Source organism: Rhinocladiella mackenziei (genome assembly GCF_000835555.1).
Source record: "Rhinocladiella mackenziei CBS 650.93 unplaced genomic scaffold supercont1.4, whole genome shotgun sequence".
In the NCBI taxonomy this organism is placed as follows: Eukaryota; Fungi; Ascomycota; class Eurotiomycetes; order Chaetothyriales; family Herpotrichiellaceae; genus Rhinocladiella; species Rhinocladiella mackenziei.
In genome coordinates, this window is record NW_013550601.1 from 890,733 (window position 1) to 918,502 (window position 27,770).

The following is a 27,770-nucleotide window of genomic DNA, read 5'->3' on the forward strand; positions in this document are numbered from 1 at the left end:
GGGGGGGGGGGGGGGGGGGGGGGGGGGGGGAAGATTCTAACCAATTGCCCTTACCGCCGCCTTGTTTCTTAACCCCCTTGGGATCCGCATCAACGTGACCATGTTTGGCGAAGTAACGGGGGAGACGCTCTTCAGGAAGGGCGGTACCATCAGCGAGAGCACCGTGGTGGCGGTCGTTTCCTTTGTTGGTGCGAGTCACTGGTATGAATCGTAAGTAGGAGTTGAAGGAGATCCTGGAAACCACTTACTGGTGGAGTGAGGGAAGACAATGAAGCGGTAGGAGCTGATTAAAGGTGCGGAAATGAGTCGAGAATGAAGATGGGCGTTGATTGTTGCTACGGGTGAGAGTCAGAGTCAGTGAAATGAAGTTGGAGGTCAAAGGGACACGCGACCCCTGTAGTTGGTCAAAGAGAGAGAAGCTCGGACCACTTGGATGATGATCCTTGGATGCGGGAGTCAGGGCTGAGGGGACTCACCTCGATTCGTGGGGGGGTTTGACGTGAGAATAGAGGAGCAAGGTCAACAACCTAGAAGGAGGTAGAGAGCCTAGGATTCTTGGGTTTGGAGTTTGTATTCAGGTCGAGATGGATGGCACGCGGAAGTGACGGTAAGTGTTGAGGTTCGCAGCTAGTAGTGGTGGTAGATTAGTAGACTTGGAGTTTGGTGGTTATCGACAGGCCAGGCCTGCTCTTATTGGGGGCAATGAAGAGGCCAGATGTTGGTCAGTGGGCAGTGGATTGATGTTTTGTTACTCGCTGCTGCTCGCATGACCTCCCCTTGTCATTCTGGCATCTTCTTGACGATTCCTCCCAATCGTCATTGCGCCTTCCCCGGATTCCTCATGCCGAACTAGTCCGACCAAGCCACTTTGAGCCATTTAGCGCGGGGTTCTCGCTTGGCATCAGCTCCAGGTAACCAATCCCGACACCGGACAACCGGTATGGTGTTCAGGTACCATCGATCCATCAACCACCAGGTGAGGATTCTGCAGAACAAAGACCGCTCTGGTCGGTATCAATGATCGTGTGGACAGCCAGGAACCCACTGAAACAGTTTCAGGGAGTTCGTCATACCATTTATTTAGGCGTGGCGATACAGTGGGAGACCGACATCTGAGAGAAAAATAGGGGCATGTCAACTGACGGGGAGTTATCGCAAGACTTGAGGAAGCAGAGGGGTATCCACAGAGGCGGACAGTGGCTTTAATGTACACCTGTGCTTTCTACCCGCCCGTAAGAAAGGTGGTCTGATAGCCCGGAGTATTCCGGGATGTGTCACGTGAGAAACAAATATTGAAACTTTTGGTGGGGATTGCGCCAACCTCATCGAAGATGTATTATTCATTCCCTTAAATCTCGTGCCAGATTGTCAAATTCTCTTCTCTGTCCTCGGTTATTCAGGAACCAAACTTCAACGTCCTTCCACGTGGGGAGAAACAGCGCTCAAAAGTCCCGGAGAACGGAATCTTGCAGCTGTAGCGTCATTCTCTCTTTTAGCGCCAGTTACAAGCATAGATTCCGATTTCAAATCCCCAGGCACAAATCTGCCATTCTTCTGTTCCCCACCATTACTACTCGTCGACCAAGACGATTCTTCTCCCTTTCCTCCGATACAGTATCAAAACACAATGTCGCCCTCTGTGCTCATGGACACATCTGACGATTTCGTCATGCCTACTCCGAAGGCCCCTCAATTCTCCAAACGAACGCTGCTTCTTTCGCCACCATCGCTCTCATCTCACCCAGAGAAATTAACTAACGTGTTGGAAATGCACAACCGAGCCGCCACAGAGATGCAGATGTTGGATAGGCTCTCTGTCGGCCTCGTTTCCCTTCCTCAATCCACTTACGATCTTATCATGATTCTTTCCGACGCCGATGGGACCCGTCGCGAAAGTCAAAATCTACTTAACCGAGACATGCTGGCTTTGCTGGTCAAAGCATTGAAGAGTGGGGGACACTTACGCAGTCAAGATGGACAGTTTGGATGTGTTGATGGTGCAGAAAGGAACGAAGCCATTCTTGCAGGTCTATCTTTCGAGCCAGGAGCGGGATTTGTTAAGCCGGACTATGGTACTCAGGAGTCAGTGCCATTGAAATTTGGAAGAAAGAAAGCGGCCCCGGCCGCTGGCGGATTGAAGACGAGCTGCGATTCGGCTCCTCTGCCCCTGAACGGGAAAAGGAAAAGTGTGGATGCGGTGCCTGCAGGGGTTGGATTTGATGAGGGAATGAATGACTCGGATGATGAGTTGATTGATGAGGACACTCTACTAGACGAGGAGGATTTGAAAAGACCCATTCAAATTCGTGAGTGGCTCCAACGCCGTGTCTTGTCCCTTCACTGACAGTTTCAGCGACGGAATGCAAACCCAAAGCTAAAAGGCGTCGGGCCTGCAAAGACTGTACTTGTGGACTGGCACAGAAGCTGGAGGCTGAGGATCGAGCCAGGAGAGAAAGTGCCGATAAAGCATTGAATACGATGAAACTTCAGGCAGATGATCTCGCCGAAGTGGATTTCACGGTGCAAGGTAAAGTGGGAAGCTGCGGAAATTGTAGTCTAGGAGGTGAGTATATTCTTATGACCGGAGTAGTTCCATTCATTGACTTCGTTCAGATGCGTTCCGATGTGACGGCTGTCCATATATTGGGCTTCCTGCTTTCAAACCCGGCGAAGAGGTTCGTCTATTGAACGATGAGATTCAACTCTAGAAAATCGTTTATCTCAGTGCATCGCGACGGCGCTTAGGGAATAATACTGCGCAGCTGCAGCCATGGTAGAATCGATGAACGAGCTTCGTCCTGGATCAGGGTAGAGAACACAGTAGATTTTTCACTGGCCAAACGTTTCTCATCTAAAGAATGATTGATCCGCTGTGCATAAAGAATTTCCGAGGAACTGCTCTTTGGAAAGGTCCGGCGAATGACGTGCCTCGGAAAGATAATCACAAGTAGAACTATTTCCCGAGGCCAATCGTGGCTTCGTTTTCTTGCTGACCAGAGGGCCCGACTTGACCGACGATAAAGGGGGGGGGGATCGAAAGAAAAAGAATTCGCCGCCACCCCTCCCGACGACACCGAATGTTTCCTGTCATCCATTCTACGGATTCGACATCGAGAACATACATTTCTTACGACTTCCACTGCACTGGTCAATGACCAAGGCCTTGACGACCACCATCCGACAACGGCTTTGACAGTAACACCGGTCGCGACTCCCACCTCTCTTCCTCCATTCAATACAATGTCCTTCTCCTCTCTGGTCCAGGACCTCGCCTTTCGCGATTCTCCTTCTCAGCCCAATCCCCGAGCAAGCGCAAGCACCATAGCTAGTAATGACAACCAATCGACGATTTCCCGCCCCTCACAAGCTCGTTCGTACGCCTCGACTGCGGCAACGAGCGTAAGCATCGCAGGTGACATTTCAAGTCAGCTACACGCCGGATATAGTCACCCGCTGTCGAGAGCATGGCAGGCCGAGAGACAATTAACCAAGGCATGTCGAGAATAATCCAATGTATCCATCAGCGCCCACCGTTTTGGCTAACCGGCACGCAGTCAATGCTGATTTATCCCCTCTTCATCACCGACAACCCGAACGAAGTAACTCCCATCCCTTCCTTACCCAACCAAAACCGCTTGGGATTGAACAAACTTGTTCCCTTCCTGACCCCTCTCGTCCAAAAGGGTTTGCGCTCGGTCATTCTGTTCGGCGTGCCCCTCGCCCCGACAGCAAAAGATGCCCTAGGTACCGCCGCTGACGATCCCGAGGGACCTGTGATCAAGGGTATCCAATTAATCCGTCGCTGTTTTCCTCAAATTTTCGTTGTCGCAGACGTCTGCCTCTGCGAATACACATCTCATGGGCACTGCGGGATCCTGCGTGAAGACGGAAGCCTGAACAACGCCATGTCCGTGGAGCGGATATCCGATGTGGCGATGGCCTACGCTCACGCTGGCGCGCACTGTGTGGCGCCTTCAGACATGAATGACGGTCGCATCCGCGCCATCAAACTGAAATTGATTGAATCCGGCCTGGCACACCAAGTCAACCTGATGAGCTACGCGGCTAAATTCTCCGGTTGTCTGTACGGACCATTCCGTGATGCAGCAGGTTCGTGCCCATCATTTGGCGATCGCAAATGCTACCAATTGCCTCCCGGAGGTCGTGGATTGGCACGACGCGCCATCGCAAGAGACATTCAAGAGGGTGCGGACATCATCATGGTGAAACCTGCCTCGTCGTATTTGGACATCATCTCAGATGCGAAGGAGATTGCAAAGGATATGCCCATCGCCGCCTACCAAGTCAGTGGCGAATATGCAATGATCCATGCCGGAGCCAAAGCCGGTGTTTTTGATTTGAAGACCATGGCCTTTGAAAGTACAGAGGGGATCCTCAGAGCGGGGGCTGGGATCGTCGTGAGTTACTTCACACCCGAGTTTTTGGATTGGTTGAGTGCATGATTCGATGACGAGGTTGCGTCTTTCGTTGTCTGTCTATGAGCAGGTAGAGGGTGTGTTGTATCACGAATTGCGATGGACGAATGAAAAGGAGAATTATTCGAAGACGAAAGACAAAAGGAAAACAAACATGATCCAGTACCTCAAACGCACAGGCGTCGCATAACAATAGAAAGGAGTCACATAAAGATGAAAGTTGAAAATATGACCAAAAATGAAACTCCAAAGGCTGATTCTCGTGTTTGTTCAATATTCTCATTTATGTCATATGGTGGTACAGACACTATTTTCTCTGGTAACTGATCGACCGGCCTGTTTTGAACAATGACCTCTCCATTGAGATGTTCAGGGAAAATGAGGGGAGGTGTATGGAGTCGTGGATAAATACAAAATCTGCCACGAGGCACTGGCAGCAAGATAGTCCGTCGCTGACTCCGATCATTTCATCCGACTAGCTGATCAAATCTCAACCAATATGAAGGTTTCGAGTATTATCGTCGGTAGCCTGTTGGCGGCGGCGTCCGTTTCGGGCATCGCATGGACTTGTACAGTAAATGGGATTTCCAAGGCGATCAAGCTACCTTTGCATGTACTTTCCACTCTTTGCAATGAGAGCAAGGCTAATACCTCAACAGACGACTGAGTATTGTGATTCCCCGCTTAGAGTCCGACATAAAGCTGACTGTCATAGTGGTGCGTATAAAGTCCCTTGGACTGGTGGTGCCGAGTCCTGGATCTGGGATTCCTTCGCCGACGGCTGCTGCATCGTTTTCTGCCGTGGGAGCAAGGTTAGTCGCGATTGCTCGTCTACAGTTCCTGTTTGGCGCGCTGACCGGTGATAGGATGTCGGACGATATTGTAGCTCTGCGTATAACATGGAGTCGTCCGCTGGAAACCACCAAAGTCGCGACTGGATGTGGAGATGCAACGTCGAATTGTTGAAGAGGTCAAACGCCATCGTGGTGGCCACTGTTGAGGTCTTCCGTTTTGGACTATTTTATCCAAATCCTCGAATCCCCTTTGTCAATCGGAAGGGATGAGCTCCAGTGTTTAATAACCATTGGTCCAGACTTGATCAAGCTGGGATCACTGAACAGCAGGTAAAAATACTCTAATGTCTCGGCGAGCCAGAAATTTTCCAATGCCATCTTGTTGCCTTGCGAAAGCTTAGCGCACCATCAACCCTCTTTCATAGCGATCTTGGTCGAACATCTCCATGTGCTGATCCGGGCGGCATGGTCAAAGGAGATCGTGTAGGCTCAATAATGTACGTGGCTTTCTTGTTCCCAATGTGAGTCACTCCATTCACATGAACCTCCGTCATTAGTTGTGCATGGTAACGAGAGAGGAAGGGGACCGAGGACGGGGAGGAGACAGGAAACTTTCCCGCATAATACCCCCTGGGGGCTGTTGAGATACGCCCATACAGAACCATTTATGGCCTGTTTGCCAATGTGGAAGTCTCTTACTTCATCGAAGATACGAGAAGCCATAGCAAGGATTCCTCCGGAAAAGCGTGCTAGGTGTTCTGTGCGAGTTTCAAGCATGGTTTCGTTGCCATCAGGTAGTCTTCTTGCGATTCCGGGAATACTCCATCTGTTGCATCGGCACAAGGAATGAAGGGGCTGAAACGGAAGGCATCGTTTAATCTCTTTCGACATGTCCCTTCCACATAGTTTCATAAACATTTGTCGTTTTGCCTGGGGACCAGTGGGCGTTGACAAGATATTCCTACATGGAGTTAGACAATGGCCCAGGGGCATATCAAATATTGTTTCGGACGAATCTCGAATCTCGGCGGGCCCCCCATCGATGGACTGGCACGATGATTGGAGGTCACAGACTGGAATACGCGATTGGTTTAGTACCTCAGCACACACTTGACCTCGAAAATTGACCATGTCCGAGTACTTCTCATGCTGAGCAATCTGGGACAGTCTGGCGGATTCCAGGTACCAGCTACCAACATCGGCCCAGGCGGCACTGTCTGATGTTGGAAGTGAAACATCTTTTATTCCCGGCTTCGGGTAAGTGCAGGGCATTCCATTCAGAGTTTCGAAGCCAGAATGCAGCATGTCGCCAATTCGACCAGTCTTGGGAGCAGTGTAACATCATTGCTCATGTCATGTACAGCCATGTGACCATCTAGATATGTCGAATCGTCGACTCGAACAAAGGGACTCAACAGCCTTCTAGATTCTCGCCAACGTCAATAGTGAGAGTTGCGTTGATCGCCTGTTGGAATTCAATATCAAACTGCGTACCAAGTGTCCAGGGCATCAACCAACGCGGCTGACCACCCACAAAGTTGATGCTTTCTGCTCCCGGACAAAGGAATCAGCCCATCGGTCATCCCGACATCATCTTGATCCCCCGTCTAAGCATGGATGGCTTCACATCTGACGGAAGTCGAATACAAGTATAGTCTTTAACCGATCGACAAAACGAGTCATGACGATGGGTTACTCAGAGACGGAGCAGGCCTTGTAGCCACGTCCCGGTTTAAGTGACTACTAAGGGTGTCAGAAATTGAACCGTGGAGAAGACTGACTGGCATTCTGTCGTGTAAACCTGGTATCGTTTGTACAGTGGCTGCAATGACAAAGGAAATAAGGAAAACAAGCCAAAAATAGGGGGAGCTGTTGAAGACGGAGTTAGGATATAGGTGAAACCATAGTGATTGGCTGCTGAGGAGGTGAGGCTGTGCCAAGACGCTGGTGGCCGAAAAGGAAATTGTTAGGAGAGGAATAGCAGGTAACTTGGGATCGATGAAGGGGGATCGGAAGGGATTTTGAGAGACAGAAGAAGAAAGTGGCGAAGCAAAGAACCTCTAGGACATTGTGAGAGAGCAACCCCATCGCTGATGCTTTTGGCCAGGTGCTCCTCTTATCAGGTCCCCATGTGCCCGACCCCAGACCGCAACATCCCCAGCCATCTTGCATTACACCTCACGCAAAAGTACGGTCAGCTTCTGGGACGACCTCCGCCCGCCAGGTGTCAGATTTAGCATGCGGCAAATCAGCCCTAGGCCCTCTCGCCCTGATGGGTCACCGTCTTCGGCCTGTTCTCCAGTGCCGTAGCCGCGAGACTTCTGTATCTGGTCGCCCAACTCGCCACGCTTTACTATGTGCGATCTACACCGGTACATTGCGTAAAAGCGCGCTATAGGGAGTTCTAGACGTGCTAGAAGCTAATGGGGCTATTGGAACTCCTCGTCTCAATAACCACCGCCCGGTGAGTTGTTGGCATTGTGGGTGTAGCCCCGTGCTTACATAAGGCCTCCCTTCATTCCGGCATTTAGCAAATTCGCCCACCTGCCCCCTTCTCTGCCATGGGATTTTCTTGTCCTTCCAGGCACCATCGAAAAGGTAGTTTTTCCCTAGGTATTACTCCAGTCTCTAATTTCCTAAAACTCCAAGGCTGCCTTGATGCTATGCAAGGGCTTGATGGGGGTTTTTCTAATCAGCCGACGACCACAGCAGGGCTCAGCACTAACAAAGGTCCCACCGTTCAGTAAACCAGATCAAGCCTCCGCTTTCTTCACGATGGAGGAAGGGAAATGCTTGCGAACGTATTTTAGCCCCCGATCCCGGTGAATAACGGTCCGTGCAAGAGGCTGAGTTCGGTCGAAGATTATCAACGAGCGATCGGCAAAATTGCCGGCGAATCGATGCTAGAAGGGCATTTTTGTTCTGGATGAAAAATTCCCTCGTGAGTGGCGGGCTCTGCAAAGTCAAGCACATGACTGAGGAGAACCACCAACCAGAGCATTCCAGCCTTTCAGCCTTATCATCAGGAACCAAGGAACAAAGCATAATCCTAGTTGAGTTAGACAAATCCTGAACCCGCTTAGCCCTGCAGACATGAACTCGGGACTCGTGAGTTTGTTTTTACTTATTTCCGGCCGAAGTCTACAGAAATCTTGCCAGGCATAACCTTTTTGCATTTGGGATGCTTCGTAAATCATTACTTGATCGGTCGCGTTTTAGGCCCAGGCAGCTGAAAAGAAACGTCGCATCTCAAGGTCCATTGCGGTGAAAGTATAGAGTCATCTCGACGTGATCAATGGACACTTTGGGAGGTTTGTGCCCTTTGCCCCCGAAAATCTGAAATATCTCTTCTCCCGTCCTCTTTGGGGAGGGGCTTGAGAGATCTCGACCGGAGATTCCTCTATCCATGATTTTATCCCGCAGTGGATCCCATCACGATTTTTCGCATTGGCCAACCTATGCCCTACCGACATCCTGCCCTATCTGGTCTCCACCCATACACCTAGCATGTTGGCTTCTGACTGCTTGCGCACACCTCATTACAGTAGACAGGGATTAGCATTATTCATGTCCTCTAAAGTGCCATTCGCGCCAACAAACCACGATGCTAGAGTATGCATTTCCAACGGCCCGACTCCGGTCTCAATTCTCTGGGTAGCCAGAACTGGCCTCTGTTTTTGGCCCTGAGACCTGTGTCCGTCTCGCCCCATCAGGTACCCCATACACAGCCCATTTTGACAAGAGGACACGTCAAGGGCCCGGCCACATGGGGAGTGCTCAGGTACAAGAAAAGATACAATGGATCTGGACCTCTTCACCGACTGACGATGGACGATGGATGACTGAGCCGTGAGGGGGCTTGGGTTTCACTCGTTCTCTTCCGCGCTGTGTGTCTCCACAAATTACCGTAATGATACACACATGATATAGAGATCTCCTTGCATCTGATCAGGACCCCAAGGCCCCAGGGCAGCCACGAAAACAATAAACTATTTGAGGTAAGAGCGGAAAAAGGGGGAATAGTGAATAAAAAGGACTCAGGACGAGGCTGAAAATGGTCCCTGCCCTGATCCTTTTACCCTTTGCAAGCTTCTGGTACCCCTGGTATTCCCGCTTTGCACCGCAGCACCGGGGGAAAAATTCTGTTCGCCCTGCTGGCACACCATCTTACTCTGACCTCGCTAAATGTTTCATTACCCAAGTATTCTTGTTGGGGATCTCATTCCTTCACGCACATCTCTCTCCCTTGTTTCAGACTATAAATGCGGATCCGGATCTGATTCCTCCTTATCCAAAACAAACTCGTCCCCAGTTCCATATTTTTGGTAGATATATCTGCGAGTAGCATGAGCGCTGGCAGCAATGTATCCACTTCGGGCCCTCCTCCTCCCTCCCGACCTCCAAACATGTCAACTGATAAAGCTCGCACCAAAAAATGGGCACCCAAGACGTTCAATGGGTGTTTAACTTGCAAGTATGGGCTGATGATCTTTTCAATCAGCATTCGAGCCGGACTGATGTCTGTTAGGAAAAGAAGGATAAAATGCGATGAAGGGAAGCCGGCATGTCAAAGGTGAGTAACAGAGGAGATAAGGACAACAACACAACACCAAACTCAGCCATTGACTCCGCCAGGTGTATAAAGTCAAACATCCGATGCAGTGGATATGCACCACCCAAAATCAGACTGTTTGAACCAGCTTCATCTTCGACGGAGCCGCCTTCGACGTCAACACCGCCTCCGGATACCGACCACCCTCCGTCCGCGAACGACCTTCAATTTCAGACCTACCTCCGCTCCTACCCTCATCCTCGCGAACTTGCTCTCGTTCCCACATTTGGAACCGAAGAGGAACAGCAAGCCTTCCAATTTTTCCTCGAAAAGACGGCTGACCTGATCTCAGTCTACTCGCAACCGTACTTTTGGACCGTCCTTCTCCCCCAAGCGACATGGCATCAGCCGGCCATCAAGCACTCGATCATTGCTCTGGCCTCCTTACATCAATTTCTCACCAGTGAGGGTCCCAGCGCGGTCCGTGCGAACCACAGCTTCATGTTCCACTACAACACCGCCATCCACACCTTGGTGTCCGGCAAACCGCCCATCGACGTCGTGCTCGCGTCGTGCGTGATCTTCTGGGCCTTGGAGAATTTCAACGGAGGCGGTCAACCGGCATTCGATCACATGAAGGCCGCCATCAAGATCGTGGGAGAATGGAAAGCCAAACGTCGACCCAACGACCCAGCCAACGATGTCATCTCAACCTACATCGAACCGACCATCAAAGACGGTATCAAGTTCGCCTCGAAGTGTCGGGTCGAAGAACTTCAATCCCAAATGAGTGCTCTGTCCTTGAGCACGCAGGATATGCGGGTTCTGACCATTCAACTGCCGGACTTTGACACGCTCGAAAAGGCCGGCGACTACCTGGGGGACTGTATCCAGCAGATCCTCGTGTTGAAGTCGGCATCGCCCGGTCCGGACTTGGTGGAATCCATCAATGATCTCGATGCAAAATTGTACAAATGGATGAATATGTTTCAAGGCCTACCGACAATCGGTCGGGTTCATCAAAAGAGGATGTTGATCGTCCACAACGTTGCAGCGTATGTCTTGCTCGACCAGCTGAAAGCGCAGGCGCGTTGTTCGAGGGAGCCGTCGGAATCCCATCGCGGTCGGTCCTCATTTATCGTGGTGGAGGTGGAAGACGTCCTCAGCTACGATCCGCAGGCCACCGAGGACTCGAGTCAAGCAGGCTATCCGAATTTGGGCTTCATACCGCCTGTCTTCCTTGTTGCCGTCTCGTCTGCTCAGATTGAAACGAGACGCAAAGCCATCCGTACTCTCCGATTGCTGAACGTGGTCGAAGGACCATGGAGCTCTGAGACGGCCGCAAAGATCGCGGAAGCGATTCTGGAAATCGCACACCATTTCTCCATCTTGCCATCCAAGGTCGAGTGGCGCCATATGCTTTTCAATTTTGAATTCGACAGGCCGAAAAACATCCGGGTCTTGTACATGCGGTGGAAACCCGAGGACGAACGATTCCGGGGCGTTGACTGGGTCAAAGAGATTGAAGTAAACAGAATCGATCGGATTGACTGCGTACGAAATAAACACCCCCCCAACAACCCCCCCGGGTCGTTCCTGGGATTCTGGAAACTGACTTTTATGGCAGGATTTACCGAGTTTCATACAACACTTTGGATATCGATTTAACAAACGATGAATGATGAAGTTATGAATTGTTTGGTTCTGCCATTATTTGCGTCGTAAGGAAGCCGGGAAATTGCTCAGACCACATTATTCGCACAGTGTAGCACGCTCTCGCCCTTCTAAATGAGAACGACCAACAGAACATATCTATGATGGGATATTGCAATTTAAACGCGGTTTCTGTCATTTTGCTTGTTTTCGTAGGGTGTTGGGTTCATTTCGGGGTTGGGGGGATAGTACTTTGACTTCCTTGCCTGGATTTACCCGATCTCGTCGTCACATTCGCTCCCGCTTCCTGCTCCAAGAAGTTCTGCCACAGCTCAGCCAACGTTTCCCTGCTGGTTGGACTTGCGGCGCTGTCGGCTCCAAAGAACTCATTGTGGTGTAAGGCGGGGGTACTGGGTGTGCGGTGAACAAGTGGTGATCCCGGAAGTCGGAGAGAATTATTCGAGGTTGAACTTCCGGTGCCAGGTCGAGCGAGGCCGGCTTGTTCGCGTTGTTCGTCCGTCCATCCTAGTAGGGCTGCAATGAGCTGGAGGACTTGGAATTTCTTGGGGTCGGAACGATCGAGGGCTAGGAAATGAAGAAAGTGGTTTGTCACGATGTGTCTAAGTCAAGGCGTCAGCTTTGGATGCACGCAGGGTGGCAATGTAACGTTCCCACCTGTCAACATTATCCTCTGGTTTCCCTTTCTTGAGGAATCGCAATGCTTTGGTCAAATGATCATTCAGAATCACGGCTTCGTGCCGCAACTTGCCAATCAAGAGGTTCTTTTCTTTGACCTCCTTCTCGAATGGGAGCGCCCGTTCCAATTCTTTCTTTGTTTGCTCCAACTCCGATACCGTGGACTCGTGATTGGATTGAAGATCTTGCAACTGTTTTCGCAGTGCTTCTTGCTCACTGTGGTTTGTCTCGACCAGTTCCTTCAGTTCTTGTTTCCTGACGGTTTGGATTTCCTGTAGAGCTTTCTGCAATCCGTCCACGGTGCTCGACTGACTATCCCGCTCGCTCGCTGCTTTTTCATAAGCTTCTTTCAAACTTGAAACCTGTTCTTCCAGATCGGCATTTCGATCGGTCAAGTCTCTTCGAATGGTTCTCTCTTCCATTGCCAAAACTTCCCAATCATGCATGGCCTGTTTCGCATTCTCGAATTCCTCGCGGATATATGCTTCTTGGTCGACAAGTTCTTCTTTTTCCTTCAGCCAATTTTGTTGCGAAAGGGTCATTCGGTTCCGAAGACTGGATAGCTCTTTTGACTGCTCCACTGACTTTGCAGTGAGCTCTTGATTCTTGGCGTTCAGCTCCTCGACTTCGGCAGAGCGCGCAACGTAGCGTTCTTGTAGCTCTGATTTCTGTTCTTCCAGTTCTTCGATCCGCGTTCTCGCTTGAGCTAGGTCTTCCTATTGCTGCTGTGTCAACGTTGTGCCGGACTTTCTACGGGTCGAATGTGACCTACCGCGTCGGCCTTCAATCGCTCCCCTAACTGCGAGCGAATAGTATTCACCCTCCCCAGCAGGGATTGATATTGTTCCTCTGCGTTTTCCTTTTCCGTCTGTGTATCTGTGAGCTCTCCTCGCAATGCTTCAACCTCGGCCGTATGTTTAGACTGTATTTCCTCTAGCGATTGACGCAGTTGAGTCACTTCGAGGCGGAGGGCCTCACGGTCTTTGACAAGTGCGTCGAAGCGTGCTGTAGCATCATTGCTGTTGGTGGGAGCATTGGTGACCCCGTTGGACAATTTCGATGGATTTAACTCCTTCGGTGTTTCCGTCTCGGTCTCGACAGGTGACGTGGACTCGTCTTCAGGTTCTGAGCCGTCGCTTTCTGCTCCATCTTTCGCATCTGGCGTATCGGCACCCTTTTGAGGCTCGACGGGCGTTGTAGGGGTGTCTGATGTTGCGGCCTGCGCAGAGTTGGCTTTCTTTTTGAACTTTTTCTTCTTCTTTGATATTTGGTCTGTAGAGGTAAGTATGAGAGCATGTGCTGCACTTATGGAACCAGACGCACCTCCCTGAGGCATCGAAGACATGTTTGTTGACGACATTGTCGTTGAAACGGGCACAGGATCACGCCATTCGATCAATGGCGAAGGTGTCAATTGTCTACGCCATACATATAACCAGTGTTGCGAAACAGTAGCCATGCTCCGCGGGAGACGCGCATAGCTGGTGGTGTGCTCCTCCGTAAATCGGGCGTTGAGGTCACGTGGGTACTCTGACAGATCGTGGCCCCTACACTGACGTAGACCCATTGCGTACAATTATCTCGCCTCTCGCTGTTGTTCTATCGTACCTGGTTAGGCCATGCTAACTATCTGCCCGGTAAGACCCTCCCGTATACTTAATCAAGTAACATGCCGACAGCATCCCCCTATAGGGGCCCGTCAAGGGCAGTTCTTACATACAGACAGCTTACCAAGCGATGAAATTGCACACCGTCCTTCTTCGAATACCCATAAAGCACCAGATCTGATGATCACTTTATCATTCCTTCTTTGGCCCAACAGCACCATCTCGGGAGTCTGACTGCCGCTCTCGCTATTAACGCTCTAGTAGCCCTGCTTGAGATTCAGACAAGCATGCCAAGCCGGCAAGCTGGCAACTCTTCGAATCGTCGGTGAGGAGCATGTTGCCTTCATGCTTTCTCAAAGCGCGATCAGTCGATGCTATATGCCTCGGTGTCATTTAGATCATTGCCCAGCCTCCATGATAGACTGTGGAGTCTAGAGAAGGAATGTGTTGTTGTTCTATCTAAGAGAGCAAGACGAAAAGAAGGAAGGGTGCAAGTTGCCAAGCCAAACAGCCTCACGTGACGTTGCCAAGGCAAAACGTCACGTGACTGGCCGACACCCCACGCCTTCATTTTACCACGTGGTCCTCTAACGGGCTTGTAGATTTTGAACACAACCTGGGAGTTGAGAGACCAACAGGTGGCGGAGGGAAAGGTTCCGGCTTGTATGTGGGTCGGGTTCACGGCGATGGACGACGTGGCTTCAGTATATACTGGGGTGACATGAAATAAAACTGGTGATGGACCATCTTCTGTTGTCGCTGGGGCCAGGCAGCCATATCATCTCCGCTCTAAGTCTTTTCATGGCCAATGGAGACACCTATCTGAGCCACTATATTACTGTGATAATGATGGGTCTTTCAATTCTTTCTGTGATTGATCCATAAAACCATCCTGGACGTCATTCATGCTATACATTGGTGGTATCATAACTGCATCCATCATTTCATTATTTCGACAAACAATCCTCTCATCCCCTTCAACAACGTCCCAATCTCTCGTGATAAATTTAATCGGCCCACGACCGCCGCGACCTTCGCACCCTCCAGCTTCGGCCTCATGTAAACCACATCGTATTTCCCATTCCCGGTATCCGGCACCTGCAATTCGAACATCGCTTCTCTCTCCTCATCACTTTTCCCGCCTTTCACAGGGGGAAACACAAACACGATCCTGACTTTATTTTCATCCCCGCTTCCCTCGATGCGACAGCCCAAGTATGTTTCCCAGAAATTCAACTCCGGCCCATTCAATCGACTCTGGCTATCCATTTTCGCCGCATACTCCCACTGCGCCTGTAACTTCACGTCAATCTGTCGTTGCGTCTGGGCAATCAAGTTCTTCAACCTGTCGCGCTGGGCAGTCTGATTTGCTTGATGCGACTCCAGTTTCGATATTTGCTCGTGCATTTCGTTCTTCTCCGCCTGCTCTCGGGAAAGCACTTGGTCGTGCGTGGACAAAGTGGACTGCAGTGTGGAGATTTGTGTATTGGTAGATTTTTGCTCCTCTGTTCGTCCATGGCCGTCAGTAAGCGTTTGTAGTGTTTTGAATCCGGAGCTGGTTGCAATAGTAGCTCACCACTAATTTCTCCCAACCGGGCCCGAAATTCATTTCTCTCTTGCAAGACCCTCTTTCTTTCTTGTTCAATGAAAGCGTCAAATTTGATGGTGAAATCAGCCATGCGCTTCCGCAGGTCTTCGAAGTTGAAGTCTACCGTGGGTAATTGAGTCAATGGGTTATCCGAGTATGACATGGGAGCGGATTGGGACTGAGACGCGCCAAATGAAGAGGTGCTCGTTGAGAAAGGAGCGGGAGGGATGATGGTAGCCATTGTCAGACCCTGTCTATGTGATAACATTCGAATATTTGGCAAGTGGTTGAATTCAAGTTCAATCGAGATGTGCAGGGGTGGGTCCTTTGGAGGTGTCAACACCGAAACTCGCGTTCTGCTGTCCAGGGCAACCAGGTTGGTCTTGGTATCTGAATATCACGTGCCAGAATACATCATGCCGCTTTTATGGTTAGCACAGTTTAGTGGCGTTCTATCTTGCGGGTAATATTTGGTCTAGAAATCCACCTACCCCGCTCCACGACCTGGAATTCATTACAGTACAATGCCTCAGGAAATATTCAAGTCAGATTTGTGAACAACGTCAAGACCATCTCCAGAAACAGTGAAGTGCTCTCCGGGCATATCCGCAGTTGATGTCAGCATGCTTAACCCGAAATGATGTTAATTGGTACTGGAGCTGGTTTGTTCTCTTGTTTTCTCTTCTCTTCGTGGCGCAGTCTTTTGGTTAACTCATACTAAGTTTGCGTTGCACGTGTCCAGTCGACCCTATTATTCTCATCTCGAAAGTTTTCTCCAGTCAGGACAGCAGAATGCGTGAGCTGCACCGGATCCAGGATAGAGCAGACACTTCACCGAGGCGCTTGTGGAACTTGGTCATGAGGAAAACGAAACATGGAACACCGATAGCCACATTTGGAAAAACCAACTTATGGACGTGTGTAAGTGCACTATAGGCCCGTGATTGTATATTATCACTTGTATAACGCGAGATCATAGTGCAATTGCCATAACGGACCGATGAAGATTGAAATCCAAAACTTCTGTACCGAATGTCATCATAGGCTTTGCAGTCGATGCCATCTCGAATTTCCAAGATGATTGTTGCCATTTCTTATGCCAGTCCCGCGACCATTGTCCATTACTACCGACTTCACGCTTCATCATATTTCAAATCAACGATCCGAATAATTCACCGGCCATCTTCTAGTTGGATGCAATCTACCTAGTTTCTGATATCTCGCTGCTTCTTTGGTGGAGATATATGCTCTTGCGCACATCTGAAGCACGGGACACGCCACCACTTCGGCTCTCTCTCTTGAGGAAATGTCAACGCGCCTATTCTCATGGATTTCTCCTCAAGCCAACGAGTCACTTTGAATGATATCCTGCCTGATACTCAGGTTCTCTAAGCCCTATCGCCACTTTTTCCAAATGGTTTCAAAGTGCCGTTGGATCTTGGCTCGAAACGCCAAATAGAATGTTGCTGTACTGAGAACAAGAGAGGTTAGCAGCCAGAGGAGCCAACGTGTCTCGTTTACACTATCAGCCGAAATACTGAAAAGGGCCTATACACTGCACTCAGCACCATTGCAGGTCTGGCTCGGTCTGGGGATCTCACCGCTGCTAGGCTGAAGGGTAGATAGGCCTGAAAACTTCTCCTCAGCAAAACAATCTTACCGTTGCATCTGCAGCCATCCTTACCACCGTCACGTTTGTCAGAACTCCTATGTCAATGCCTTGTTTAGTCGCAAGACGACTTTCTTGAAGGGCCGAAGTATTCACAAGCTGGTCAAACCCATTAGACAACGGGACCACCTCGTGCAAGCGTGGATTACCAACCCCATCCTTCATCCGATCAAACGTCTGGATCTTTTGCAGTAGCATTCTTTGCCAATGTCGGAGCGTTTCAGTGGATTCGAAAACGCTTTCTAAATAACTAGTCCAAAACCTGTCCAAAACCTCACTGCTGGTCTCAAAGTATTTGAGTTCGTTTCGCGAAAATTCTTGGAAAGAATCCAGGGTAAGGCTGAGCAAGTCGTGGAATTTTCTGAGAATGGAAACTGCTCTTGTGTAGGACTTTGTGCGGCTGAGAGCTTCATCATCGAAGAATTTGTCTGTGTCAATTACATCGTGGTAGGCATTTTCCTTTGACGGTTAGATTTCATGTATCCACTGTGAAATTGGGACCTTGTCGACGCACGTAAGTGTCGAGCCGCGCATTGAGCTCATTTACAAGGTTTCCCCATTCTGCTGTTACTTGCATAAATCGACGTGACAGCACATGGAGGAAGTATCCTCGAGGATCCCAGTCTGGAGAAGATGCAAGTTTGCCGCCACGGGGAGCGTCGATGTTCTGCGTCAGATACCGTTCAGGGGTTGTCTCGCTACCAAAGAAGGTGTCCACGCAACAATAAGCTGTCCAATAAAAGTCATCGACTCCAATTATCAGGCAGGAGATCTGGGCTTCGTAGTAGAACATTTGTTCACTTTCTCGATCTTCTCGTGCCAGCATCTTATATGAGCGTCGCAGATTCCGCGGATCTGATATCTGATCTCCCAGCCTGAGGGCATAGTATGGGAGATGGAATTCCATCACGAAATAATTATCATCCTGGTTTGATAAACGATCAAGTCCGATATAATGTGCGTCCGACTCACCAGTTTCATTCTGAAGTTGACTTGGAACGAGAGATATCTCTGAAGGTATAGCGTCAGGATCGTCGCAGCCGTACGAGCGACATTGACTGCCAGCACTAAAGTGCATTGAGGAGTGATATTCGTAATGAAGCTGGATGTACCTGTTAGCGACATCGAGAATGCAACAGATACGTACAGGACTCGCCGCTCTGCTCTATTGACCGCTCTCTTGCCAAGGTGGTCAAGACTTGCTGAATGACAGAGGCTACTGAACGTACATTTTGTTGGAACTTTGCATGCAAACCGCTCTCATCCAAGGCCTCGCGAAAAACATCTTCACCCGAAGGTGGGTTCGTGGCGTATTCTTCGGAGTCCCAATTTCTCATCTGACCATTTGGCTTACCCTGCTCGTTCAGTCCGATCGGATCTCTACGATCGTCAAGAAGTGCAAGGCGAGGAGAGCCAGTCGGTTGAGACTTCACATTTGGGTCGGGAAAATGGGAAGCAGTCATAAACTGTTCGATTTGCTTGAAGTTTAGACAAGGTGGATCTAAAGGGTTCGGCCATGCACCCAGAAACGTCTTCACAATATCAGCGGTTTGTAAAGTAGCAAAGGAAATGCGCTTGTCTTCTCCGGCATAGAGCCTTGGTCGTCGCGTTCCAAAGCGGCGGTTCCACGTAAATGAATTCCATGGTCGAGGGCGGTTTTCGTTCATTGTCAAGGCGATGCGTGTTCGAAGCACGTTGTTTCGAACGGGCGGTATAGACGTTTTATGCAGAAGGAGCGCCAAGGACCTGGTTAGGGCTGCTTTGGTTACGGCAGGGCAACCATTGACGAGCTGTGTGAAGGTGCCCTGAGCCTCATTTTGAAAAAACAGGAAACACCTAATTAGGTGGAGATATTAGCACATTTTCCATTACCACGGCGTGGGTGTTGGTCCTCAAATGTCATCACTTGGTAGGAACGCTATTCAAAACAGATAATTATATTTACTTGATAGACTTCGTTCGCAACTCCTCCGCCAATTCTTCCTGTGCCTGGCTATTCTCCGAACTGGCCCCGTCATCAAGCAGCCGCGACAGCATCGCCTCCATTCGCTTCATTGCTTCTTCCATCTTATGCAATCGGGCCGTCGCCTCTAGTAGGCGACTATTGTGATCATCATTCAGGTCGATTATCGAATCCATCCTCTCGCCACGCTTCGGTTTTCTGTATCCGGGTGGATGATCGGCTCCGGATTGATCTTCGCTTGAATCCCTGAATTCCTCTCTCAGATTCTCAGATACTTTTGATTCTCTCCTTCGTTTCTTCATTGCCCTTGGGTTCACCGAAACCCTTCTGTTTGGATCAATGGCTTGACTGCCACGTCTTGATGGAGGGGGATAATTAAATTGATCGTTCAAATGGGGGGTTGACGCTCTTCCCAGGCCCTCGTCGTCAGGATCCAAATCATCTTCTTCCGCAATTTTGTCTAAAACTGATTGTGGTGGGTCAATGTCGAAAACTGCATGGATATCACCATGGACGCTGAATCTTGAGATAGCCCAGTACTGCGAGTTTGTGGCCTTGGGACCGTTAGGATTCTTCCAGTCAATTCTCTTCGCCTTGAATGATCGTTTTTTATCGGACATCCACAAGGTTCTTCTTTCGTAGAGTGCAATGATCAACAGAGTGGGCATGTTGAGGGTTCGGACAGCTGCGACGTTGACTTTGTGAAACATTCTCTCCGATATCATCATTTTCAACGGAAGCATAACGATCAGCGCCAGGATATTGAATGGTGGAATGTATGCAAAAATTGCGTCGGACTTGACGCCTTCGAACGTCAGGACAGCTCGGCGAAACTGTATCTCTTGCACGGCGTTGCTCACAATGCCACTGAACGTGTTGGTCAACATCGAGACGAGGATGGTTAAAAAGAGTGTATTTCCGAGAAATGCGAACAACACCATCAAGACCGGTCCGAGAAGCCAATGAAAGTCGACAGATTCGTCTATACCCGTGCCATCAAGACCGAACCAGATCCAAATCATCCATTTGCCGATTGTGATCGACTGAAATGTTAGAACTGGATTCAGAAACCAAAGCAAGAGACTTACCTGATGAGCTCCCGCATGCAGCCATTTGAGGCTCAACAGGAACCCAGCGAAGCACCACACCGCCAAGGCCGTGAGGGTGAGAAAATCAGACATCATGGCTCGCAGGGAGAGAAACAGCATGTTCTCCGACATGACATTAAACGCCAATCGAGGAATGAGCACCGGTGCTCCACAACTGAGAATGTCGAGAGCCGTTCGAGCTAAATGAATGGATTCTTCTTGGTCCGATACCCGGAAAGCATGAAGTCGCAAAACGAGATATGACAAAAAGATTCCCGAGAACATGACATCCAAGAATGACCATAAATTTTGGGTGTACACACCCCAGCCATGTTCGAGAATGGAGGCAAATTGATCGAGCACCTATTTCAGTCAGCCGACCAATCACAACACTCGGGAAATTGCATACCCAACCAGCGCCGTAAATGTCAAATATTGCTTCAACAAGCTTATACTCGGTAGTCATTCGAGATTCTCGCTCTGCCATGACGACAATATACAACCCAAGAAGAACCATGAATTGGCAAACTTCAATGAGATTCCGCGTTCGGGGCACAATAAGCCGATATTGATTCAACAACGGTGCTCGTCGGGGGTCATATAGAGAAATCGGCCTCCGCTTCCAATGATCGGGAATGATATCGATGAAGCTACTGGGAGTATAAACCAGTTTTCCTCGGTAAATGGCATCGACTACTTTCTGACAGGCGCTGCTGGCCAGGAAGCTTTTGCTGGCACTCACGATGGCAACTTCCAGAGCGGTCAGCTTCCGCTCGACCTTGGTGCCGATTCTTTCTGCGGCCCAATGCATCGCATGGGGGTTTTTCTTGCGCACTGCTTCCGGGGCCCCTTGGAAAGGCTCAAAGCCTGCGACAAGAATGTTGGCTAATTTAAGGAGACCTCGGGGGCCGGGATTGTCCTCGTTGTATCGACGTAGGATCTTTTCGGCCACCAGCTCGCAAAGGAGTGCTCGGGTGAGATTGACGGTTTGATGGTGGGTCGCATATGATTGTTCCCGGATGAATTGCATTCGATTGACCAGAAGGCAATACACTGTCGACTCAGCCGAGATCACATTCGCAAGGACGGAAGGGGAGTTGCATACCGACCGAGAGATCCTGCTTTTCGTAGAGGGAGTCGACCAAAGGTCGGACAACGGAGATGTTCATTCGGGGTGCTTTCAATTGCTCGAGCGAGTACGGGTCGTCTGGGGGGGGACAATTGAGCAGGAGGTTCTCTTTCTTAAGCTCTTGTCCTATTTACCGATGCTATTGGTGATATCCCTCCGAATGCTAGAGTCTCGATCAATATTTCGGCCCGGCCTTGGTCAGTCACGCCACCCACCGGAGGATATTCTCATAGACATTGCAGTCGGCATTCCGGTAGAGATCTGCCGCTCGGGGTGGTCCGGCTTGGTTCCTTGTCCAAGTGCAGTGAGGGGGATACAGTCCATCGCTGTCGGCATGATCTTCTTCGTCGTGTTGCGACGCGAGCAAGGCTTCGGTCTCAGTGCGTTGGCGATTCAAACGGAATTGCTGGCTGAATCCGCGAGGCGTTGAACTCGTAGGCCGCGAACGCGACGGCATCTTGGTAAGGCGGCCGACGCCACTGCCCCAGTATGGTTGATGAATGATAGATATGAGGTATCCCAGCAAATAAATACAAACAATGATTAGCGAGCAAAAAGCAAATTCTAGTGATGGGAAAGATAAAGTTGGAAGATTAATATCGATGACCAATCCGGAGAAGGCTCACACCGTACAACGCCCGTGTTTCACTTACGAAACTCGCGATAAGCTTATCATATCAAGCCTTGAGTTGAGGAAAACCAATCAGCTTGAATCGGTCTCATTATCATTAGCTGTTCATATACCATACCAGAACTATTGTTCATAAGCTGCAACAACGCAAATACCCTCCCTTCATGCATCCCAGGGGCCAGAACCGTGCTAGAGAAGAATCATAATCGTTGCAATGAGCGCCAAAAACATCCCAGCAGACCAAAAGTTGGAGCTCGCGTCCTGTGCATCGCTGCTGAATTGATAAACTACGCTGGGCGTCAAAGTTGGGCTAGAATAGGCTGTCGAGTCCACCAGGACAATGACTAGGCCATTGCTAGTGATGGTTTGCTGGGGCAGCGGCGTCGTCGTGGTATATGATGTGACCGTCGTAGTCCCAATGTACGTCGGCGGATTGGAGCAATTATTCTCGCATTGATCACAGCATTCGTAGTAGACGGTCGTCGAGGTGGCTGGACAAGGCAGGATCGAGGTGATGGTCACCACCACATTCTGCTGGGTGTAGCAAGTCGTGTATGTCGTTGACGGGGTCCAATATGACACGTAGGACGTCGGTGTCGGTGTCCACCAAGCCGTTGTAGCTTCCGGCGTGTAGTAACCAGAGTCACTGGTCAAAGCTGTCAGCACCTCTCAGCCGGCTGATGATTGACTGATGCTGGCTTACTAGGACCAGCCTTGCCCCAGCAGAAGCAGAAGGCCGAGAAGGACAATGATAGGTGCGACCATCATCACATGGGGGCCAGGGTCAAAAACGGAAAAGAGGGTAAAGTGGTAGGGATGGGAAAGATTTGGAAGCAAAGGTGGCTGATCGCAAAAATGATATATCAACAACACCTTCCGGTCGGAAACACAGCGCTTGTAATGCTTCGACCATCTCCCCCTCCATGGCTGGCCGAAGCTCCCAAGCTCCAACAACTAAAATGCTCCAAGCTGAGCTCCAAAGAGCTCGATGCAAGCTTGGGTCAGGGTGCCAGCTTTCCAAGGTCGAGAAAAATCAGCATTTCGGGATTGACCATCGAGCTAGGAGGGAACCCCGCCCATCTGGGCTGCTTGGTCGCAGCGGTCTCCGGAAAGAGAAGCTGGAAGAAGAGATGGGTGGACGGGTATTTCTTATCGCAATCATGATTGCTGGAAAATAAGTTGCCCTGCCGGCGGTCCATGCTGCGGTATTGGCGCAGGAGAAAGTCTGATTTCTATTCACCCAATCATGGTCGCATGTGGTATGCATGATCTTGGGACATGGGTAAACAGCGATGCTTTGCATGCGAAAGGTCGTTTGCTCGCCGCTTTGATTCAAAGCCCGTGGTTGGAGGCGCTGCACTGTGATGTCAGTGTTGCAATTGAAACATGAGACATACCCATTGTCGTTGTCAGCCTCCTGTATCTAGCAAAGGGAGAGGTGGGACCATCCCGAGGATCTTCATGTTCGGGGCTTGTATTGGCGGGGCTGATTCATTACGATTTTGCATTCTCTATCGTTCACGGAGCACTTGCGCCTATCGGGATATTCACACCAGAGATTCCTGCCGATTCCTCGCCGAGCAACCATACGATGGTGTCAGACACCCATTCTGGTTCCAGCAATGTGATTCCTCGTTTCGCCATGTCTGCCACCGCTTCCTCTTCATCTTTGTACCATTGCAACGCCATCCCCGTCTTGGTGGCACCTGGACAGGGAAATATCAGAAGGGAGGGGGAAAAGAGTGTTCCTCGATGTTGTACTCACTGGGAGAAACAGCATTCAATCTTATACCAAGGGAGGCCAGGTCTTTCGATACCGTTGTCGTCAAACTCGCGACAGACGCCTTGGTCACACAGTATGAGAGAATCGTTGGATCGTGAAATAAACTCGCCGCACTCGCAATGTTGACGATGCTTCGTGGGGTCTTGGGTAATTCCATCATGGCCCTCACTTGTGCTCTCATGCTGTACAAGATTCCGGAGAGATTGATGCCCACCACCCGATTCCAGCTTTCGTCCGTCTCGTTCAGAAACAATGGTGCTTGTTGAGATGTGGCTGGGTTGATGACTCCTGCACAATTCACCGCTCCATCCAGCGCACCAAATGTATTGACGGTATCTTTGATCCAAGCATTCACATCGAGACTGGAAGAAACATCTACTTTTGTCGTCGAGACTCGCATGTCAGGATTGATTGCCAACAATCTCTTCTTCGCTTCATCGAACAGACTCGGGTTGATATCGGCAATCGAAACGGCCCTCGCCTTTAATCGCGCGAGTCGGCAACATGTCGAGAATCCAAGGCCTGAGGCAGCTCCTGTCAGTGCATATACTTTTCCCGCAATGGAAGCCATGACAGCGGTTCAACAAAGTGAGTGAGTGACAGAATTGTGAGTAATCGTGATTGGTCGGATTCGTTTCATTCCTCGAAGGAGGGACGGATACGAAATCCACCGGGGATTTGGGGAGGGACGAAAGGCGAACCACGTCCAATTCTTGTTGCCACAAAGTCTTTTTGTAGGAAGCCCTTGATCACTCTGCCGATGGAGGGGCAAGTCATTCACCTGTGTTGTCACGCGCTGGCTGCGTTGACAGCACACTCACCCTGGCAAGTGCCACGTAGCGATGCTTTAGCTTCATGCAAGATTAACTGTTGTGTGGCAGCAAGTCAACCGAGGCCCTCCCAATCTCAAAGCTTCGCACATGAATGTTTGAATGATGACTGGAATATGAACAGTTCCGGTGGGATAGACTGTGAAGTGTATCTTGAAAATGGTCCTAATCCATGCCAAAGTCGGCCCCACGTGGCAAGAGAGATCGGTGAACGAGGCTGACCAGTCATCATTGACGTCGAGTGTTTCACCAAGCGAACACAAATTAAAACTCAACTCAGAATTAGTCGCTGTATGGGTTGTATCTCGAATGTCGTTTCTTCATTTCGCCTATGGAACAAGAGGAAATCCGTGCTCGATATTACTGTCCTGCACCTCTTCCACCACCGGCACCACCGCCGGCGCCTCCACCCATGAACTGCTGAGCCCTGCACACGTCAGTGATGGTTCGATGTGGACTAGGAATATACTCACAGATTGGCAATTGCGGGATCTTGCATCATTTGCTGAATTTGACTCAAGTCGGGCATGCCACCGCCTCCTTCTCGCCGGGAATTCATCATATTTTGGATGGTTGGGTTGTTCATGAGGCCACTCAACGCTTCTGGATTGCGCATGAGATTTTGGGCCATCGATGCAAACATGGGGTTGTTCATTATGCTGGCAAAGTCAGGCATGCCACCACCTCCTCGACCACCACCGAACCTGCTGGCCAACCCGGCCAAGTCAGGCATGCCACCAGCTCCCCTGGTATTACCAGAGGCATCATCGACGACATCTTCAGGGATCTTTTCTTCTTCCGCTTCCATGCGAGCAAGTTCTTTCTTTGCCGTCTCCAGTCCTTTCCTCATGGCTTCGCTTCCGCCACTGCCCTCAAAATCAATTCCCTGCTGATATGCTTCCACGCTTCCTTTGGCATCGCCCATGGCAAACCGAGCCAGACCTAGTCTTGACCATGCTTTGGTGTATTTCGGGTCTGCCGCCACGGCCAGTTCAGCGTCCTTGACGGCCGATGCGTGGTCACCACTGGCCGAGTAAGCTGCCGCACGATTGGACAGGTAAATTGGGTTGGTGGGCGCAAAGGTAATGGCTTCACTGTATTTTTCAATTGCAGTCTTGTAGTCCTTCTGCTGCATGGCTGCATTTCCCGCACTCTTGAGCTTCTCCGCCTCTGGGTTGATCGCTGCTGGCTCCGAGGGCCTTGGAGGAGGGGCTTCGGCCGAGGGACCTCTCCCTTTGAGCTTTTCATAAACTGAAAAGACATTGAGTAAAGACTGGGATCCGACAGCTTCTGATACAGCTGCTTTGTCCGTTGGGTCCACTTTGAATGCTTCCGCTATGCAGTTGCTGGCGATCTCAATGTTGTCTGCATCTTCCGCAGTCAGGGTCCCATCTTTGAGGGAGGTGGACAGGAAGTCTATTATGGAGAGAGCAAGGCGTTTCTTTGAGTCGGAGAGAGACTACGCAGCGTTAGCATCTCTAAACCAGACAAGCAAACCCCGACCTACCATCTTGACCGAGGGATGCGTTGCGCAAAGTGGGATGCAAGTTTCCTGGCAGGCATCGGTCAACGACGAGATGTGAAGATCCTTGCGCGATGCCTAATTGGGACAGACGACGTCAGTAGTACTGGATTTTAATTAATACGGGGAGAGTTTCACAGGCGGCTTACCCGTTACTTTGCGCGCCCATAACGGCCTCCTTGCCTCCCCATCACCCAAACCGGCTCCGGAGAGATCTCCACGCAACACCTATAACTTTTGTGCGCATGGTATATTATCATATTCGGTACCATGCCTCCTGTGCTCGCCGAACTCATTCGTCGCAACTTCGACCCTGGTGCCCCATCGAGTGCCTTCTGGTCACAATGGAAGAGTCCTGGCGATGTATTCTCTGTCCTGCTCATCCTCGGCGGTGATGTGGTAGCTCGTGCACTTGCTCAGCTTGCTGGATCCCGCATCACCCCAGTTGCATTTTCCTTTGGTAAGTTCATCTCCTCTCGCACTGAAACACAAGGACTCATTTGTTAGGATGGGTCGCCTATGCGGTCACGGCAGTCGTGTCTGCAATTGGCGAAAACAAACTTATGCCTCTTCCTGATTGCGACTGCAAGGTCATCAACGGCGAGTCTGGCCATGTGCGCGACAACACTAGTTGGATTATTGGTCGAATTGTGCGTGACTTTGAAAATTGGATGGACAATGGCAAGCCGAACGGAGAAATACGAACGCAATTGAACAACCTGATCCAGAAGCGCTGGGAATATGAAATCGCAGAGGCGGAGAAAAAGCATCCTGGGTCGGAGAAGAATGTCGAACAACCTTCTCAAGCAGGCTTGTGTGTTTCAATCTATACGGCAGAACAAGCTCAGAAAGGATATCCGGGATACGACCTCGTTTATTGGATTGGGTATGTGACCACATTCTTTCAATTGGGCATTGCAGCGATTCCTTGCGGCATCTATGGCGACTGGGGCATCTTCCTGATTACCATTGTGGGCATCTCTCTCTCTTTCGTGACGGGAAGCCTTCCGCAGTGGTCGGAGGAAAAATGGGCCTGCCGAAAGAATTCCACGAAGAGTGTCATTCTAACCAGAGGCAACGGCAGCCAACATGCCATTGTCGTCCTCGGTCAAGGAAAGGGGCTCGACCTTGAGGATCTCGCTGCCGGCCAAACCAATGTGGACGTTTCAGCCTCCTGGTTCACCAGGATATCCGTCGTTATCCTGGCGACGCTCTGGATTCTCTTGCTGATCACGGCGGCGGGTATCCAGCAGAATACCTGGTATCTCCTGGCCATAGGTGGTATTGGTATACTCCAGAATATCTTTGTCGCAGGATGGAGACGTTTCCCGAAGGCGTACGGCATTCCGCTCACGTTCAAGGAGGTCATTGGTAAGAACAAGGTGATGGATACCCTCTTTGCTGTTGAAGAGCTCTACCCGCATGTCGGCGCAAGCATGAGAGACACCTTCTTCCCGGGCAAGTTGAGAGAGCATGAGGAGAAGAGATGGGCCGAATTCGAAAAGATTGCCCAACAAAAGGACAAAGCTGTGAAGCAACAACGGGCTCAAGGCAATCAACCAAACAGCGGAACTCGACCGAGTCACGATAGCGTGCAACAACCTCCGAAAACTTGAAGGCCATGTTTGAATTACGAATTTTTGAATGATTACCCCCCCTGTTTTGAACAAAAAGTCCATGAGACGCAGCTCGAGACATGAGGCTGATGAAGCAGCGATCATTATTCCGATGACCCGTGTCATTGACAAACAACAAAACGCCGGTCACCATCCGTCAGTGCTCTGGCCTTTCACGTTCGGGCCGCCCATTTTTGGGCTCGAAAAGCTAAT

General features: G+C 50.2%; 13 protein-coding genes across 13 annotated transcripts in view; 5 read left to right on the plus strand and 8 right to left on the minus strand.

Annotated features, from left to right (window-relative positions):
• Positions 1-102, minus strand: part of Z518_05447 (uncharacterized protein) — a gene marked incomplete at both ends in the record, with an annotated part of 517 nt that extends 415 nt beyond the window's left edge. The window contains one exon of the mRNA XM_013416259.1: positions 55-102. Within this exon, the coding sequence (XP_013271713.1) occupies positions 55-102 (48 nt within the window). The remainder of the gene's footprint in view (positions 1-54) is intronic.
• A 1,525-nt stretch (positions 103-1,627) lies between these two features.
• Positions 1,628-2,708, plus strand: Z518_05448 (uncharacterized protein; the record flags this gene model as incomplete). The annotated part of the gene is made up of 3 exons (XM_013416260.1): positions 1,628-2,306; positions 2,354-2,563; positions 2,614-2,708. The coding sequence occupies 3 exons, from the start codon at positions 1,628-1,630 to the stop codon at positions 2,706-2,708; spliced, it is 984 nt and encodes a 327-aa protein (XP_013271714.1).
• A 532-nt stretch (positions 2,709-3,240) lies between these two features.
• Positions 3,241-4,463, plus strand: Z518_05449 (delta-aminolevulinic acid dehydratase; the record flags this gene model as incomplete). Its single annotated transcript, XM_013416261.1, has 2 exons — positions 3,241-3,399; positions 3,447-4,463. The coding sequence occupies 2 exons, from the start codon at positions 3,241-3,243 to the stop codon at positions 4,461-4,463; spliced, it is 1,176 nt and encodes a 391-aa protein (XP_013271715.1).
• A 472-nt stretch (positions 4,464-4,935) lies between these two features.
• Z518_05450 (uncharacterized protein) lies at positions 4,936-5,500 on the plus strand (the record flags this gene model as incomplete). Its single annotated transcript, XM_013416262.1, has 4 exons — positions 4,936-5,049; positions 5,096-5,103; positions 5,152-5,248; positions 5,303-5,500. The coding sequence occupies 4 exons, from the start codon at positions 4,936-4,938 to the stop codon at positions 5,498-5,500; spliced, it is 417 nt and encodes a 138-aa protein (XP_013271716.1).
• Positions 5,501-9,636: 4,136 nt separating this feature from the next.
• On the plus strand, positions 9,637-11,450 carry Z518_05451 (uncharacterized protein; the record flags this gene model as incomplete). Its single annotated transcript, XM_013416263.1, has 2 exons — positions 9,637-9,803; positions 9,893-11,450. The coding sequence occupies 2 exons, from the start codon at positions 9,637-9,639 to the stop codon at positions 11,448-11,450; spliced, it is 1,725 nt and encodes a 574-aa protein (XP_013271717.1).
• A 211-nt stretch (positions 11,451-11,661) lies between these two features.
• Z518_05452 (uncharacterized protein) lies at positions 11,662-13,476 on the minus strand (the record flags this gene model as incomplete). The annotated part of the gene is made up of 4 exons (XM_013416264.1): positions 11,662-12,055; positions 12,111-12,847; positions 12,904-13,403; positions 13,455-13,476. 4 exons carry the CDS (start codon positions 13,474-13,476, stop codon positions 11,662-11,664), a joined length of 1,653 nt encoding a protein of 550 aa, XP_013271718.1.
• Positions 13,477-14,677: 1,201 nt separating this feature from the next.
• Z518_05453 (uncharacterized protein) lies at positions 14,678-15,567 on the minus strand (the record flags this gene model as incomplete). The annotated part of the gene is made up of 2 exons (XM_013416265.1): positions 14,678-15,243; positions 15,315-15,567. The coding sequence occupies 2 exons, from the start codon at positions 15,565-15,567 to the stop codon at positions 14,678-14,680; spliced, it is 819 nt and encodes a 272-aa protein (XP_013271719.1).
• A 1,401-nt stretch (positions 15,568-16,968) lies between these two features.
• On the minus strand, positions 16,969-18,662 carry Z518_05454 (uncharacterized protein; the record flags this gene model as incomplete). Its single annotated transcript, XM_013416266.1, has 3 exons — positions 16,969-17,454; positions 17,510-18,097; positions 18,225-18,662. 3 exons carry the CDS (start codon positions 18,660-18,662, stop codon positions 16,969-16,971), a joined length of 1,512 nt encoding a protein of 503 aa, XP_013271720.1.
• Positions 18,663-18,936: 274 nt separating this feature from the next.
• Positions 18,937-21,632, minus strand: Z518_05455 (uncharacterized protein; the record flags this gene model as incomplete). Its single annotated transcript, XM_013416267.1, has 6 exons — positions 18,937-20,001; positions 20,047-20,409; positions 20,456-21,106; positions 21,156-21,253; positions 21,310-21,338; positions 21,391-21,632. 6 exons carry the CDS (start codon positions 21,630-21,632, stop codon positions 18,937-18,939), a joined length of 2,448 nt encoding a protein of 815 aa, XP_013271721.1.
• A 363-nt stretch (positions 21,633-21,995) lies between these two features.
• Positions 21,996-22,571, minus strand: Z518_05456 (uncharacterized protein; the record flags this gene model as incomplete). The annotated part of the gene is made up of 2 exons (XM_013416268.1): positions 21,996-22,452; positions 22,510-22,571. 2 exons carry the CDS (start codon positions 22,569-22,571, stop codon positions 21,996-21,998), a joined length of 519 nt encoding a protein of 172 aa, XP_013271722.1.
• Positions 22,572-23,324: 753 nt separating this feature from the next.
• Z518_05457 (uncharacterized protein) lies at positions 23,325-24,160 on the minus strand (the record flags this gene model as incomplete). The annotated part of the gene is made up of 2 exons (XM_013416269.1): positions 23,325-23,512; positions 23,572-24,160. The coding sequence occupies 2 exons, from the start codon at positions 24,158-24,160 to the stop codon at positions 23,325-23,327; spliced, it is 777 nt and encodes a 258-aa protein (XP_013271723.1).
• Positions 24,161-24,888: 728 nt separating this feature from the next.
• Positions 24,889-25,929, minus strand: Z518_05458 (uncharacterized protein; the record flags this gene model as incomplete). Its single annotated transcript, XM_013416270.1, has 2 exons — positions 24,889-25,878; positions 25,927-25,929. The coding sequence occupies 2 exons, from the start codon at positions 25,927-25,929 to the stop codon at positions 24,889-24,891; spliced, it is 993 nt and encodes a 330-aa protein (XP_013271724.1).
• A 282-nt stretch (positions 25,930-26,211) lies between these two features.
• Positions 26,212-27,557, plus strand: Z518_05459 (uncharacterized protein; the record flags this gene model as incomplete). The annotated part of the gene is made up of 2 exons (XM_013416271.1): positions 26,212-26,401; positions 26,449-27,557. The coding sequence occupies 2 exons, from the start codon at positions 26,212-26,214 to the stop codon at positions 27,555-27,557; spliced, it is 1,299 nt and encodes a 432-aa protein (XP_013271725.1).
• Positions 27,558-27,770: the final 213 nt, after the last annotated feature.